The sequence below is a fragment of the Hemicordylus capensis genome, chromosome 2, assembly GCF_027244095.1.
Source record: "Hemicordylus capensis ecotype Gifberg chromosome 2, rHemCap1.1.pri, whole genome shotgun sequence".
Lineage (NCBI taxonomy): Eukaryota > Metazoa > Chordata > Lepidosauria > Squamata > Cordylidae > Hemicordylus > Hemicordylus capensis.
The window spans coordinates 415454070-415468294 of record NC_069658.1 but is presented as its reverse complement, the minus strand read 5'-3'; the positions used below and the strand labels follow the sequence as shown (position 1 = coordinate 415468294).

Genomic DNA, 14225 nt, shown 5'->3' with positions numbered 1-14225 from the left:
AGAAACACTAGCCCACACCCAACCTACCTAGGGTGTTGCAAAAGACTCTAAACATTTAAATGTGCCTAAGACAACCTACTTTTGTAATCTACTAAGTATTCTTAATTGTATCTAATAAAGCTAGAAAGCCTCAAACAGAAGCAGTCTGCAGTAATTTAATTTAAAAAATTGTTTTTTAGTATTTTCTTTTTACAAGCCTCTCTGAGTTGGTTTTTAACTCAGGAAAAGGGGAGGCAAAGGGGAACTTTCTCTGGTGAAAACACATCCTCAGATGTTCAGCAGCTATCAGTTTTCTCATCCCATGTAAGCTTACACGTGGAAGGGTGTTTTTTTTTAATTTGTCCAATACCCAGTTACAGAGGGGCCTTGGATTATAGCACCCAATCCACTGGTCTGGTTCTCTGCAAGTTTTGGGGTGCTTGGTGGCAACATTTTGAACTTACTGATATTACAGAATAGTTTTAGGAGAAGCCTAGCCAGGCAGCTTGGCAGGGATGATTCTGCATTTCTCTCTCTCAAGTGAGCTTGCTCTGAGACAAAGAAGTGCTGATGGAGAGACTGACGGAAAGATGAGTCATACTGGTTTTTCTTTGTGAAAACAAATGTATTGAGTCAAGAGTCATTCAGGTCTTTAGCTGTTTTAAAATAATTTTCAACTAGTAAAAATAAAATATTTTTTAAAATAAATTATACTGAGAAGAGAAGAATATTAATTCTAGCCTCCAGCCACTTTCCCATGATTCCATTATTTATACAAAACTTTCACGTGGGCCAATTCTACACATGCTTACTTGAAAGTAAGTCCCACTGAGTTAAGTAGGACTTACCCTAAGTAAATGTTTGTAGGATTGCCACCTTAAATGTCAAGATCTTCCCACAGCTTCTAATGCAGTTCAAAAACATCTCTTAACATGAAAAAAGCAGCATTACAAAGGGGCAATCAAGCATATTAATTATTAATTAAAGGAAAAAGACAAGTCTTTTATAGAGTTGCATATAATGGAAGGAAATTGTGTTGTCTGACAATCTTAAAAGCTAGTAAAATGAGCAGCTGTAAACATGACTCCAGGGCTTTTTAATATATATTTCTATTAGGATGAAAATAAAATATTAACTATTCACCAGGTCTCTGTGTTGTTTCTGATCTTGTTAGATTCCATATCATGACCTATGACTGGGGATGTGACCTGTGGTTGGGGTACAACTCAAAATCTCTGCCAGTTGATTGAGGAGAAGCAAAGACAAAACTATTTTAAAAATATGCCCATCAAGGTTCCTGAGTAGCAAAATACAATGGTTTTAAATTGTTTTAAGGTTTTAATTCCTATTTTAATTTGTTTTATATTGATGTAAGCTGCCCAGAGATGGAAGTTTGGGGCAGTGTACAAATATAATAAAATAAATCAACAAACATACATATTGAGAGTACTTAAAACCCTGTTGAATTATCATAAAAAGAATCACAGTTAATAGCTTGAGATTATTTGTATAGCAAATTAAGCAGGTTGAGATCACTTGTTTAGCAAATTAATATGTAAACCACTTTTTCTTGGAATATGCTGTGGCTCTATACATATTTTTCATCCATTCACTTCCACTTCAGAGTGTTCCTATACTTCCTTCAGCAACAGATTTTTAGAACCAATCTACCAGTTATGCAGAGGAAGATGTTAGGATTCCAGACTGGACTACTTCAGTGTGCAAATGGGGAACGAATGGGATTATATTTTTGGATGCTCCCTCACATTAAAAAAAAACCCTGTCTGTATATAGTTTAGCACAGCAGAGAGAGAGAGAAAGTGAGAGCAGCTCTTCTCCTGATGTGCTTATTTACTACATGCAGGGACTTTTTACAGGTGATAGAAAAGCATTCATAAAGATTACATCTCACTTGCTATCTTAAATTATATAGTCCAGCATTCTTCTACTTCAGCCTATGGACTCATTCTGTGTAATGTGCACAATGCATCTTAATCCCTGGAGAGAAAGAAGCATATTTCGACATCACTCTTTCTTGATGCCAGAAGAATTTGTACCACATGACGTACCTGTTATACCGAGCTAATAATCTGATGACCAGATTCAGCCTTTCCCTCTATCAGTACCATTATTCAAATACCTTGTGCATGTTTCTCTCTCCAACATGTAAGAAAAACATCAGGGCATTGCAAGGTTCAAATAACTTTGTTTACTGATGTAGCGTTTTTTTGTTATCAGAATACATTATAGAAGAACGAACATTCCAATCTCTGTCAAAAGGGAATCAGACACCTCTCAGGTTATAGTCAAGTCCTGTGATGGGGCTTAATTGCTTTACTCCTCTGTCACTGAGCAGTTCTGATCCAATGGCATTATCTAAGGAAAATGCATACATTTTCCTCCCCCCCCCCAATCAATATATATATTTTAATGACTTTTGACTTTGGTTAAAAAATGTACCCTTGTTAATTAAGCAAAGAGGCACCTTCCAAAGTGGAGGCAGGGGAGAGTGTCCCTATTCAACCCCAGAATAGAATAGGAACCTAGGAAGCTGCCATATACTGAGTCAGACCATTGGTCTATCTAGCTCAGTATTGTCTTCACAGATGGGCAGCAGCTTCTCCAAGGTTTTCACAGGAGCAAGGGACCCAGAGACAGATGAAAAGCAGTTTTTTCTGGAGAATCACCACCATTGGTTCCTGATTTAGTCACACCCATATTGAGGTGCATATTTAGTGTAGAAGTCCTTGTAGTTTAGGTGCTCCAGGTCTTAATATAGAAGATTGGCTGCCCCATTGGTGCTATATTTTGTGGAAGAATTCCTCTTACCTTAGGTTTATTCCCATGTAATTTTGATCTCCCTGTGCTGTTCTAAGGGATACACATAGGATTCTCCGTTTGAGAGAATCTCAAATACATGAATTTCACTTCATGTATGGGCCCATTACATGTATTATTTTTGGTAGGTGTGTTTTGTGATTGTGTTTGGCTTATAATTAGAAGGTATGAGGATTAGTCCAGCTGGCTTCACATTTCCACCCATCATGTTACTGATTGATATATGTGGAGAGTATTTTACTCCATGGTTAAGTCCATTAAGAGGGTCTAGCATTTTTAGCAGGCACTTTGGTGCTGCGTTTAGTGATAAAGCTTTTTCATATATGTGGTAGGATCTTCCCTTGGAGAGAACCTTACAGCATTTAAGAGCCCATGAGATGCATTCCTATGGCTTTCTGGAAATGGTTGTTTCTTTAAGATCAGGGGGGTATGAAGATGAGCCCAGCTGGCTAATTATTTTCACCCCACATGTGATCAATTGAGTTTTGTAGAGAGTATTTAACTCCAAGGTTTAGTTTGCTCATGAAGGATTATAGCATGTTTCTGCAGGCACTTTCATGCTGCTCCTGTGACAAGGCTTTTCCTCAAATAAGGTTGGTGTGGTTGCATTTGCATTATATATATGTCATGTTGTTCTTTGCACTGTTGTTACATTTTAATGTTCATTGATGTATAGACATTAGGAACTTCTGATGAAGATGTTTGTGAAACAGACTATCATTTAGGGAGTCTGTCAAGTTTTTAAAGTTTCAAGTCTTCATTCAAGCTTCAAGATTCCAGTGCAAAGTTTCCAGATTTTCCAAGGTCTGTGCAGAGGGGATTACTTCTCCATGTTGGAGGATGGACTTTCAGCAAACTGGCACCAGCAGCTTCACATCAGTTTGTTAACATTACCAGTGTTTGTACTATTGTTCTTTTGGGAGTGCTTTTTTGCCATTGGGGAGTTTGTAACAGTCTACATTGTTGTATATTTTTTTGCTGCTGGTTTCTGGATGCCTTCAGTTTGAGATTATATGTAGTATTTCTTCACTTTCCACTGTGCCTCTGCATTTTTGTACCTTGTGCATTCTACACGGGTTCATTTTATTTGTTTCTCCAAGGTTGCAGGCAGGAATCTCTCTCAGCCCTATCTTGCAGAAGCCAGGGAGGGAACTTGGAACCTTCTGCTCTTCCCAGACTGGCTCCATCCCCTGAGGGGAATATACTTACAGTACTCACACTTCTAGTTTCCCATTCATATGCAACCAGGGTGGACCCTGTTTAGCTTGCTACCGCAAGACCCAGTGGTTGTGTTGCTAGTGCTTATTTTAGATTGTGAGCTGTTTGAGGACAAGGAATCATCTTATTTCTTTTCCTATGTAAACCACTTTGAGAACAAAGTAGTATATGAAGTAAATATCCATTGTACTAGGAGGAGGAGAGGGAGATGGGATAGAAATGAAAAGGCCACAATAGTACCCAGGAATAACCTACTACAGGAAAGACTCAGATGAGGAAGTGACAAAAAAGATTTTGTATTTAAAAGGGGAAGTGGTTGTGACCATAGCTGAGAGTGGGAGCTACAGAAACAAATGTTTGAAGCTCCTGAATCCAAGAGAGAGACAGGCTCTGTTTATCAAGGATCATACACGGTGATCACAAGAAAAAGCCCAAAGAGACATTCTGGAGAAAAGGTAGCATCTTCCTCCAGCATCTCCTGCTAGTGGGTTCTGAAATGGACAAAATGGACTCCAGTCTCTAAGATATACAGCCTTACCTAAGCTTCCCTGGGTCCTATAAAGGACCACAAAAGCTTATATTTGTAGAACATTAATAGCATACCAATATTCTCTCAAAAACCGATAAACCTAGGAAAGGCTGGAAAAGAAGGGTACTCTCCTCCATGTTTGATAAATGTGGTGTCAAAAAGTGATCAAACCCCAAACTGTCTTCCCAACGGAAAGTAAGTACAGCATACGACAAACACCAAACAGTCACATCCCAAGTTTGAGAGAAGAGCGCAGGCTGCAGGCAGGAAGTGGGAGAACAAGTATGAGACTATAGGCTCCCTCTGCGGCGCCGCCGCCCCTCTTTTTCCTGTGCTTTGCATAAGTCAAAGGAAATCGGGTCACAGCTCGCAGGACTGCCATTTTTAGTAGAGGTTTAGCTCAGGCATAATCCCAGCAGCCAAGTTTGAGGACAGTAGTGAGTGACCACCAACCACCGCCCCCATCCTGTGTCCCGAGAGTAACGAGGAGCAACTGGGGGAAAGCGAAACTCCAGAGCTGAGAATTCTCTATTGCCCGAGCACAAGGGGTGTAGGAACACAGGTGGAGAAAAGAAGATTTAAAGGGATATATTTATTAAAATGTAGGGGTTGCAGCTGCAAGCGCTTCAGAGAACAAACAGAAAGGTGCCGGCTCTGCACAATGATCGAGAGAGGGCATGCCACGTGGTGCTAGAGAGGTCGAATCTATCCTCCGCAGCATACAGACGTGCAAAAGGTGGCGTCTCGTTGTGAACGTAGCCCTTGCAAAGCGAAAAGATGGCGTTCTCTGGAGAAGGGTTGCTTGCTTCGCCTCCTGAACGTCTTCTCTTTCTCCACAGTCCCCACGCCCCCGCTTGCTTTACAGGAATGTAAATTCTATTTAAGTCAATGGGGCCGTAAGCATGTGGGCCAAGTCATTGATTCTTCTCTCTTTATTCAGCCTTCCAAGAGTCCGTTTTAAGGAGACTCTGCGTGGCAGACCTGTACACTTATTTGCATCCTTTCACCTTGTTCTGCCCACGGAAACGGAAAAGTCTCACTTTGAACATTAGTGCAGGTCTCAGTGGTTTGCAGACTGCAGCTCTAGAGAATGTTGTTACTGCCGCAGTTTTCCTCTGCAGGATGGAGCTGCAGTCACACCGCTCGCCTCCCTTCGCCCCAGCTCTGCAGCTTTCTCTATTATTTATGGCATCCGGGACATTCCTCATGTCTGCTCTCTGGACTTAGCTCTCTATTCCAGGTCCTGTTTTCCAGCCTTAAATAATAATAATTAAAAAAAATTAAAATCCTCTCTCTCATGACGGTTAAATTTTGTTCTTTGAATTTAATATACCCAGCCACAACGTTGGGGCTGTGCCTTTGTGACCGTGGGTTAGATGAGGTGTATTCTTATATGATGCTGCTACAGGCTCCACAAAGGCCAGAATAATGTATAACAGATATTAGGAGAGTTACAGCTGTGCAGCCTTACTCTTCTCTTAACTGCATGCCTGTCTTACAAATCTTTCCTCAAATCCAGATCGGGGGTGGGGATGGGAAACAAATTTAAGTTGCAGCTCATCTGGAAAGCATGTGAGTTATTTGAAAATCAAATATGCAGAAAAGCCTCTACAGCTGCCTGCCATTTGTCTCCCCCACGCATCCAGTTCCACCAGGATGCAGAGACAGAGCACTCTTTTTTAAAAAATAAAATGCTAAACTTATTTTGTATCCTGTAATTAATTGCCATTTTAAACAAGGTATTGATGAATTAATTGTTTTTAACATTTAAGGCCTGCATAGAAATAGCACCAATTGAAAACAGGGCTTAATATTATAAACGTGCTCTAAATGTAAAAATGTCTGTCTTGGTATGATTTTGAAGGTGGTTTGCATTTTAAAAAGAAAACGGTAGTATTCATATATTATGAATGCATGCGCCTGCACTCTATCGCCTACAAAATTATACAAGATATCTGCTTTTGTCTTTGAGTTAGATCGCATCGATACAGATTATCCAAACACGCCACGATCTAGAGGAACCATATGATCTGAACTGAAGAACCGAGACAATTGGTGTCCTTCGAGTGATACATGCTCTTGCATTTCCTCCTGCAGGAGTGCTCATAAATGCACCTCGGCCCCCTCCTCCCCCAATTCAGTACGCATCTTTCCTGGTTTAAAAATGAGAATGGCCATGTTGAAGGAACGCCATTTCTTCTCCCTAGACATGGAAAGTTAACTATAGCTTTGAAAATATATTACCCTGCGGCCAGGAAGCCTAGCTCTTCAGAGCAGGTTTTTGTACGCAAGGGATTCAACTGGGTGTTACGCAGTCTTTTCCCTAAAAGAAGGATTTGTTAGTTAGAGAAAGTTGAATCGGGTTCACTGCCCCTCCCACCAAAAATCCTCTCTTTTTCTTATAGCAAAAAGGGGGTCATTGGTCCCAGCCAATCACTGATTATGAGCTCACAGATGGACGTGCCAACCTGCCCAATGACAACGGCGGAGTAAATTCATTATCCTAAATGCATGTAAGGCCAGCTTCCCCACCCAGCCCTGAGAGGGAGATGTGATATAAAAGCAGCCGGGCGGCCCCTTCTTTTCCCATTCTGTTACTTACATCGACTCTTAGCTTGTCGGGAGAAGTAACATCTGAGATTTTATTTTTCCCCCTTCCTTCCCTTCTCTTGTTTCTTGCAATCCTTCCTCTTCAGCACCATGGTGAGTGAGCCGAGGCGAAGATTTGAGAAGGAGAAATTGGAGGGTGGAGAGAAAAATTGCAAGAGCAGCTTGAACGAGGAGGAGGAGGAGGAGGATTCGTCCGTAGAATGGTGGCTCTAGAATGGAACGTAGCGTGAGGGGGGGGGAGGGGTGCAGCGCCGGAAGGTAGAGCGGGGTTCTAGGGCGCCTAGACCTACTCGGTAGGAAGGCGGCTGGCTCACCACTGCGGCCAAAAGGCTTAGAGGGTTTAGTAAAACGTGGTGAGGGGCAAAAAGCTTTTGGCAAGGGAATGTGGGCAGTCTCCAAGTCGATACGTGCCTTACGTGAGGCTGAAAGGGGGATGTGATGTGGCAGGGCTGAATGATGTGAAGGTTCTAGAAGATAATAGAGGAAGGGGCTTGCCATCCAGAGGGCACAAAGGAAACGGGAAGTTTTCGCGGGGCGTGGCGGGGGGGAGAACAGGAGAGGAGAAGGCCAGAGTTACGATCAAAATGCTTTATCTGTGACTTGCAGGAAGTGTGGGAGGGGTGGGGAGCCTGCCAGATCAACTTGATTTTCAGGGGAGTCGATGTAGGCGGGCTACGATATTGGAAGCAGGGAGCTGGGGTGGAGGTTGGAACTTGAGGGAAGATTCTAGTGGCAAGGAGTGGGAACTGGGGTTCTGGTAGGCCTGGGAGAGAGGGGCTTGTAAGGAGGGGATCAAGACTGGAGGAGTATCTTTGGGGAGGACTTTGGGTTTCGAATCGGGTGGGAAGGTCTCCCCTTGCTTCGTGGGGCTGCTGGAAAAGAAATAAGCGCATGGAGTCCATTGGTTCCTCCTGCGCGCGGGCCGTTACACTTTCCCGCGCGCGAGTTCAGGGGCGGGGAGGTGGGTAGGGTTGCCTTCGCTTGGCTGAAGTGGGTTGCAGGCGTGCGCATTGAATCCTGCTTCCGCTGCACGACCACAACCCAGCTTGCACCAAAGGGCTGCGCAAGTGTGCAGGTTTTCGTCGTTGTCGAAAACCTTCGTCGTTCGCAGTGTCGCCCCCGCCCCCTCCCGCGCTATCCCCGTTCTGTGTGGGTACAAACGGCTTAGAATTTAAAAATTTCCTCCTTTTCTTGCTCTTGCCGGTGTTACATATACTGGATTTTGTAGAATCCATTTGGGCTCATGGTAGCTCTTGCGGGTAGAAAGCTCATACTTAAAAAAATAAATAAAAAATCTTCCTCCTTTTGAATTATCCCGGAATGGAGAACATATCCTCCAGCCCACCCCGGGGAAAAAAAGCCCTTGCAGCATTCCTCCTAATTGAAATACTTGGTTTCAACACGCTAGAAAGCCAGGATAACCTGGGAGAAATGTAATTTTGTCTCGTGATTACCCGGTGAAGCTATAGGAAAACGTTTCTGTTGATGAAAAATCCTACCTACGGCAGCAACGCTGCGGTAGGTGGGATTTTACATCAACAGAAATATTTTTCTGCATCCTGAGACATTACTTTGAAAGCAGATAGCTGAAACAAGGGGAGCATTCGAAGCCTTGTGCTCTTGAAGAAGCTTAATCACTGTTAGATTTGTTGAGCTTGCTGTATGCTCTGCCACTGCTTAATTCACTCGGCTTAGATCTGCTAGTGTCAAAAGGTTCAATAGCCTGTGACATCCTAGTGCCATCTGTTGCGAGAAAGACTGCCCTCGAAGCCTGAAAGGAATGTGTTGAGGCAGGTGCTGCTCCGCAAGATGGGTGGGGTCTGAGGAACAGAAGTGGGTGGGGGTGGATTGCGGGAGAAAAGGCATCTGCAGTCGGGATCTAGGCCTGAGATAATCTTAGCAACAGGCGGCAAGCAGATGTTCAAGAGAGACTTAGTGGTATGGCAACCATTTGCTTGAGCTTCTTTCTCTGCAGACGTGGGAGGCTGACTGCATCCGCTTTGCTTTCTGAGTCAGCTGATGGTTTGCAAGTGGTGTGACTGCCGGTAGGCCATTCAGGACGCTGGCTACAGAGAGCACAGTTGCTGCTTTGTACTGAATAGCTTATTCATGATGTTTTTATAGACCACAGAATTTTCCTCTGTGACGAAGTCTTCCTGTGGAGTTGGAGCTTCATTATGCTAGTAAATGAAAGCTAATGTTAAAAATTTGATTCAGTGTTCTCTTCCAGCCGACTGAAGGCAACGCATTGAATTATAACTGAGCACTCTGGCAGTCTAAACAGGGCACAATATTTTATGTTTTAATTATTTATACATTCATACTCTCCTCTCTGGCCACAATAAGCACAGCACTTTCAGCATAGGTGCTGAAATCATTGCCTTGGGGTGGCACATGTCAGGAAGGATGGGATATAAATGCATATAAGAAATCCTTCCTACAAAACAAGTAGTTAGGAAATACCAAGGTAAACACTGCTGGTCAGCTTGCTTCCTCTGGTTTTCATTGCAATACATTATGCTTCCCATCAGGACATGAGTAGGATAGCTGTAGAGTGGCTCTGTTCTTGGATAAGGCCAGTGATTGCATCAGAGGTCTAGCAGAAGAGACTCCCAGTTATTTCCAAAAAGAAGTGCCATGATCCTTCCTATATGAATACATCTGGTGAGGGTAAAGCAGCAGTCCACAACTCTGTTGCCTCTTCTGTGAAAGTCTATATGGCTTATCTTAAACCTCTTTTCTTTGTCCCTAAGAATAACAGTAGCATTCTTTTAGACTTGTCCCCAAGAGACTTTGGGTAGGAAAGCAGCAGGCAGAAGTGATTTTGAGGTGATGAACACCTGTAAAGGGATAAAGCAACACTTCCTTAATGTGAAGTCACCTGCAGCTGCTCTCTCTTCCTGATGTATCTTTTCTAAAAAAAAATAATTAAAAATGCTATTGTGGAACTGTGTGATCGTGTACTTTGGCTCTAATAGAACAGGCCTTACTAAATATGTTTCTCAGTGGCTTTGCTTTCTTCATCTCTAGCGTGAGTGCATCTCCATCCACGTTGGCCAGGCCGGTGTCCAGATTGGCAATGCCTGCTGGGAGCTCTACTGCCTGGAACATGGTATCCAGCCGGATGGGCAGATGCCCAGTGACAAGACGATTGGGGGCGGAGACGACTCCTTCAACACATTCTTCAGTGAGACGGGAGCTGGCAAGCACGTCCCCAGGGCCGTCTTTGTGGACTTGGAGCCAACAGTAATTGGTGAGTGGACAAATCATTTCTAAGCTCTGTGTACGTGAAGGAGACAGAGACAGAGGTCTGAATGTTTGGAATCTCTTCTCTCCCCAGATGAAGTGCGCACTGGAACTTACCGCCAACTCTTCCATCCCGAGCAGCTCATCACTGGCAAGGAGGATGCTGCCAACAACTATGCCAGGGGCCACTACACGATTGGCAAAGAGATCATTGACTTGGTCCTTGATAGGATCAGGAAGCTGGTAAATAATTCACAGATAGGCTCAACTGAGGAATGTGGATGACTTTGGGGAGGGATAGCCTCTGATGCCTTCTGCATCTGATGGCACAAGTCTTCTCGCTTTCTAGCATTTTACTTCTTCACTATCCCTGTGCCATCAGATGCACAAGGATAGCGATGAAGTAAAATGTTAGAAAGCTAAAAGACTTGTGTGGAGGGGTTCGGAAAGCTGATTCATCACAAACAGAGGACAAGAAAGGCTTGAAGACAATGTTGAAAGTGCAGTTGTAAAATATTGGGCTTCTCCTGTATGACCTTCCTGACATCAATGTTGTCCTCTGTATGAGGCCTTGTCTAACATCAGTTACTATGCAGCAGCTGCTTAACATGGTCTCCATAGGATGGCTTATCCTGGCTGTCACTATTATTGTTCAGCTACTATATTTTTACATAATGCAGAGGTGCTTCTTGCCAGTTGCCTTTTGGGACTATGAGGACTGGCACAGAGCACTTCTACAAGGTATGGCCATAGTGGGGTGACCAGTACTGTACTCAGCAGCAACAGAGAGTCAATTGGACTCTGTGACTGTTGCCAAGAGAGAGGTAAGATAGCAGTTTTTTGCTTGGTTTAAAAAACAAAATCTTATTAAGCTAGTATTAGTGAAGCCTGCTGGAAGGCTGATGTTCTTATCAGTGCTAATAAGAATGGGATGAAACATGAATTGCTTTGTGAGTAGGGTACCAGTCCTTTCTTAAACTTGATGTCTGCTCATTATTTTCTTGGCTCACCATTTTTTCCCCTTAATTGGGGGAAATAGCTAGAAAATAACTCCAAGAGCCCTGTTCTAGATACCTGTCTAGATCTAGCAGAGGCTATAGTCTGTGAAAGGCTTGGCAGTATTTACAACCTTTATTAATTATAGAGCTTGTTTTTCCCTAAAGGGCTGCATTTGTTTGGCTGCCCAAGGGCATATGGAGGGTGGGTCAAGGGATTAGAGGAAAGTGTTTATAGTGCACTTAGGTAGCTGGTATTATTGGAATTGGATGTGATTTCCCTCCATGTTGCTTAGACTATTTGGAGACTGGTGTTGCTTGCCTAATCAAGTCAATGGCTGGACACAACTGTAGTTGTCCTTCCTACGTTATAGCTGAACCCAGCAGGATGCAATTACTGCCACTCCAAAGCCATTTCCCTAGATTATACCTTTTGGCTGGAGAGGAATGGCCCTGGGAGGGAGGCTTCATGGACAGTTGCAATATGGTGGCTGGAGGTAGCAGGCAAGCTGTGCACAGTTGGATTATCTCCAGTAAGAGCTGTGGTGGGACCACACAAAGGCAGAATCTGCCCTGAACTGGGGTGAGCTAGGTCATTTGAGGATATGGCTCTTAGGCCCATATTGGGGGCAGCTCGATAGACTTGTATGGCCATAGAAAAATAAATTGCTAGATTCACATGCTTATACTATATCATAAGCAGATTACCCTGTAGTAAAAATAGACAAATCTGCTCCTATAAAGCTAGATCATCTTAATGAACTTCTCCCTACCACTTTCTTGGGATGAAGGGAAAAAAATGCCGCGTAAGAGCCCTAGACTGCAAATGGCACGAGGTAGTTCTGGATGTTTTTTCCTGGGGGCAGAGGGCAAAGCAACTGACCTCCATTCAGGTGCAACAGTGAGTTTATGTAGCTGAACACCCCTATTGGCCAGTAAAATGGTATTAATGTAAAAGGCTCTTTGACTGAGGATAGTGCTAATAAGGGTTTGAATACCAGTAAAGTAGTACAAGCTTGGTATCACTTCTGAGTTGGCATAATCTATCAAGAGAATACGATTAGATTAATTGAAGCACTGGAGTTCAAATCTCTCTAAGGCATAGCTATTCTATTTGTCGATAGCCTTCCAATGGGACTAGCAATTGTTTCATTGTTTGATTAAAAGCCCTATAGATGAAGGTTAAACTGAAATAGTGGGGGTGGGGGAACAGTGTGGATTAAATATTCTAAACCCAAGTTTCCTTGGAAATTTATATTGGAACACTTACTGTATTGAATTTTCCACTAATGTCCACTTAAAATCTTCTGCCCCACATACTTAACTGAAGAAAAGAAGGGTTTTTAAGATCTCTTTAATCCATGTCAAATATCTGTCTTTTCCACAGGCGGACCAGTGCACGGGTCTCCAGGGCTTCCTGGTCTTCCACAGCTTTGGGGGTGGCACCGGCTCTGGCTTTACTTCCTTGCTGATGGAGCGCTTGTCTGTCGACTATGGCAAGAAGTCCAAGCTGGAGTTCTCAATCTATCCAGCTCCACAAGTCTCCACGGCTGTCGTTGAGCCCTACAACTCCATCCTGACCACTCACACCACCCTAGAACACTCCGACTGCGCCTTCATGGTGGACAATGAAGCCATCTATGACATCTGCCGCAGGAATCTCGACATTGAGCGCCCCACATATACCAACCTCAACCGCCTTATCAGCCAGATTGTGTCCTCTATCACAGCCTCCCTGCGATTTGACGGTGCCCTGAATGTAGACCTGACAGAATTCCAGACCAATCTGGTGCCCTATCCCCGTATCCACTTCCCACTGGCTACCTATGCCCCCGTCATCTCTGCTGAGAAAGCTTACCATGAACAGCTTTCTGTAGCAGAGATCACCAATGCTTGCTTTGAGCCAGCCAACCAGATGGTGAAATGTGACCCTCGCCACGGTAAATATATGGCCTGTTGCCTGTTGTACCGAGGCGATGTTGTTCCCAAAGATGTCAATGCTGCTATTGCCACCATCAAGACCAAACGTAGCATCCAGTTTGTGGACTGGTGCCCTACTGGTTTCAAGGTTGGCATCAATTACCAGCCCCCCACCGTGGTCCCCGGGGGTGACCTGGCCAAAGTGCAGCGTGCTGTCTGCATGCTGAGCAACACCACAGCCATTGCTGAGGCCTGGGCCCGCCTGGACCACAAGTTTGACCTGATGTATGCCAAGCGTGCCTTTGTCCACTGGTACGTTGGGGAGGGGATGGAGGAAGGGGAGTTCTCGGAGGCTCGGGAGGACATGGCTGCCCTAGAGAAGGATTATGAAGAGGTTGGAGTGGATTCTGTTGAAGGAGAGGGTGAAGAGGAAGGAGAGGAATATTAAACCTGCTCCCTTACATCTTTCTGCTGCATGGTTCATCTCCATGATATTTTCAGCTTCAAAATTAGCTTACTTGTTAACTGAGGCAGTGTTGCTATGAAGTGCAGCAGTCTTTACTAGGATGTCTTGCCATTCCACTATGTGATCATGTCCATTTTCCATGTCTCTTTAAAGTTATCATCGTGACTGTGAAATAAAAGGCTTTAAAAATGTTCAGGATATATGTATCTCTAGTATGTTCTCTTACAATGCAGGATTATTTCACACTGCAGTATGCCCACGTCAAATGTGCTAAAAAGTTATTTCTACATCTATAAGCTGCTTTTCCTCCATGGAGCCCACCATAGTGTACATAGTGTTTATCCTCACAACAACCCTGTGAGGTAGGTTAGGCTAAATGGCCCAGAGTCACCCAGTGAGTTTTATGGCTGAGTCAGAATCTGAA

General features: G+C 43.8%; 1 protein-coding gene across 2 annotated transcripts; it reads left to right on the top strand.

Annotated features, from left to right (window-relative positions):
- The first annotated feature begins 3268 nt into the window (after window positions 1–3268).
- On the top strand, window positions 3269–13994 carry TUBA1B (tubulin alpha 1b). Of its 2 annotated transcripts, none has more exons than XM_053294784.1 (4): window positions 3269–3410; window positions 10205–10427; window positions 10515–10663; window positions 12803–13994. In XM_053294784.1, the coding sequence occupies exons 2-4, from the start codon at window positions 10307–10309 to the stop codon at window positions 13781–13783; spliced, it is 1251 nt and encodes a 416-aa protein (XP_053150759.1). In that variant the 5' UTR covers window positions 3269–3410; window positions 10205–10306; the 3' UTR covers window positions 13784–13994. The 2 variants fall into 2 exon arrangements, with proteins under 2 accessions (XP_053150759.1, XP_053150758.1); XM_053294783.1 differs by lacking the exon at window positions 3269–3410 and adding an exon at window positions 7117–7267.
- Window positions 13995–14225: the final 231 nt, after the last annotated feature.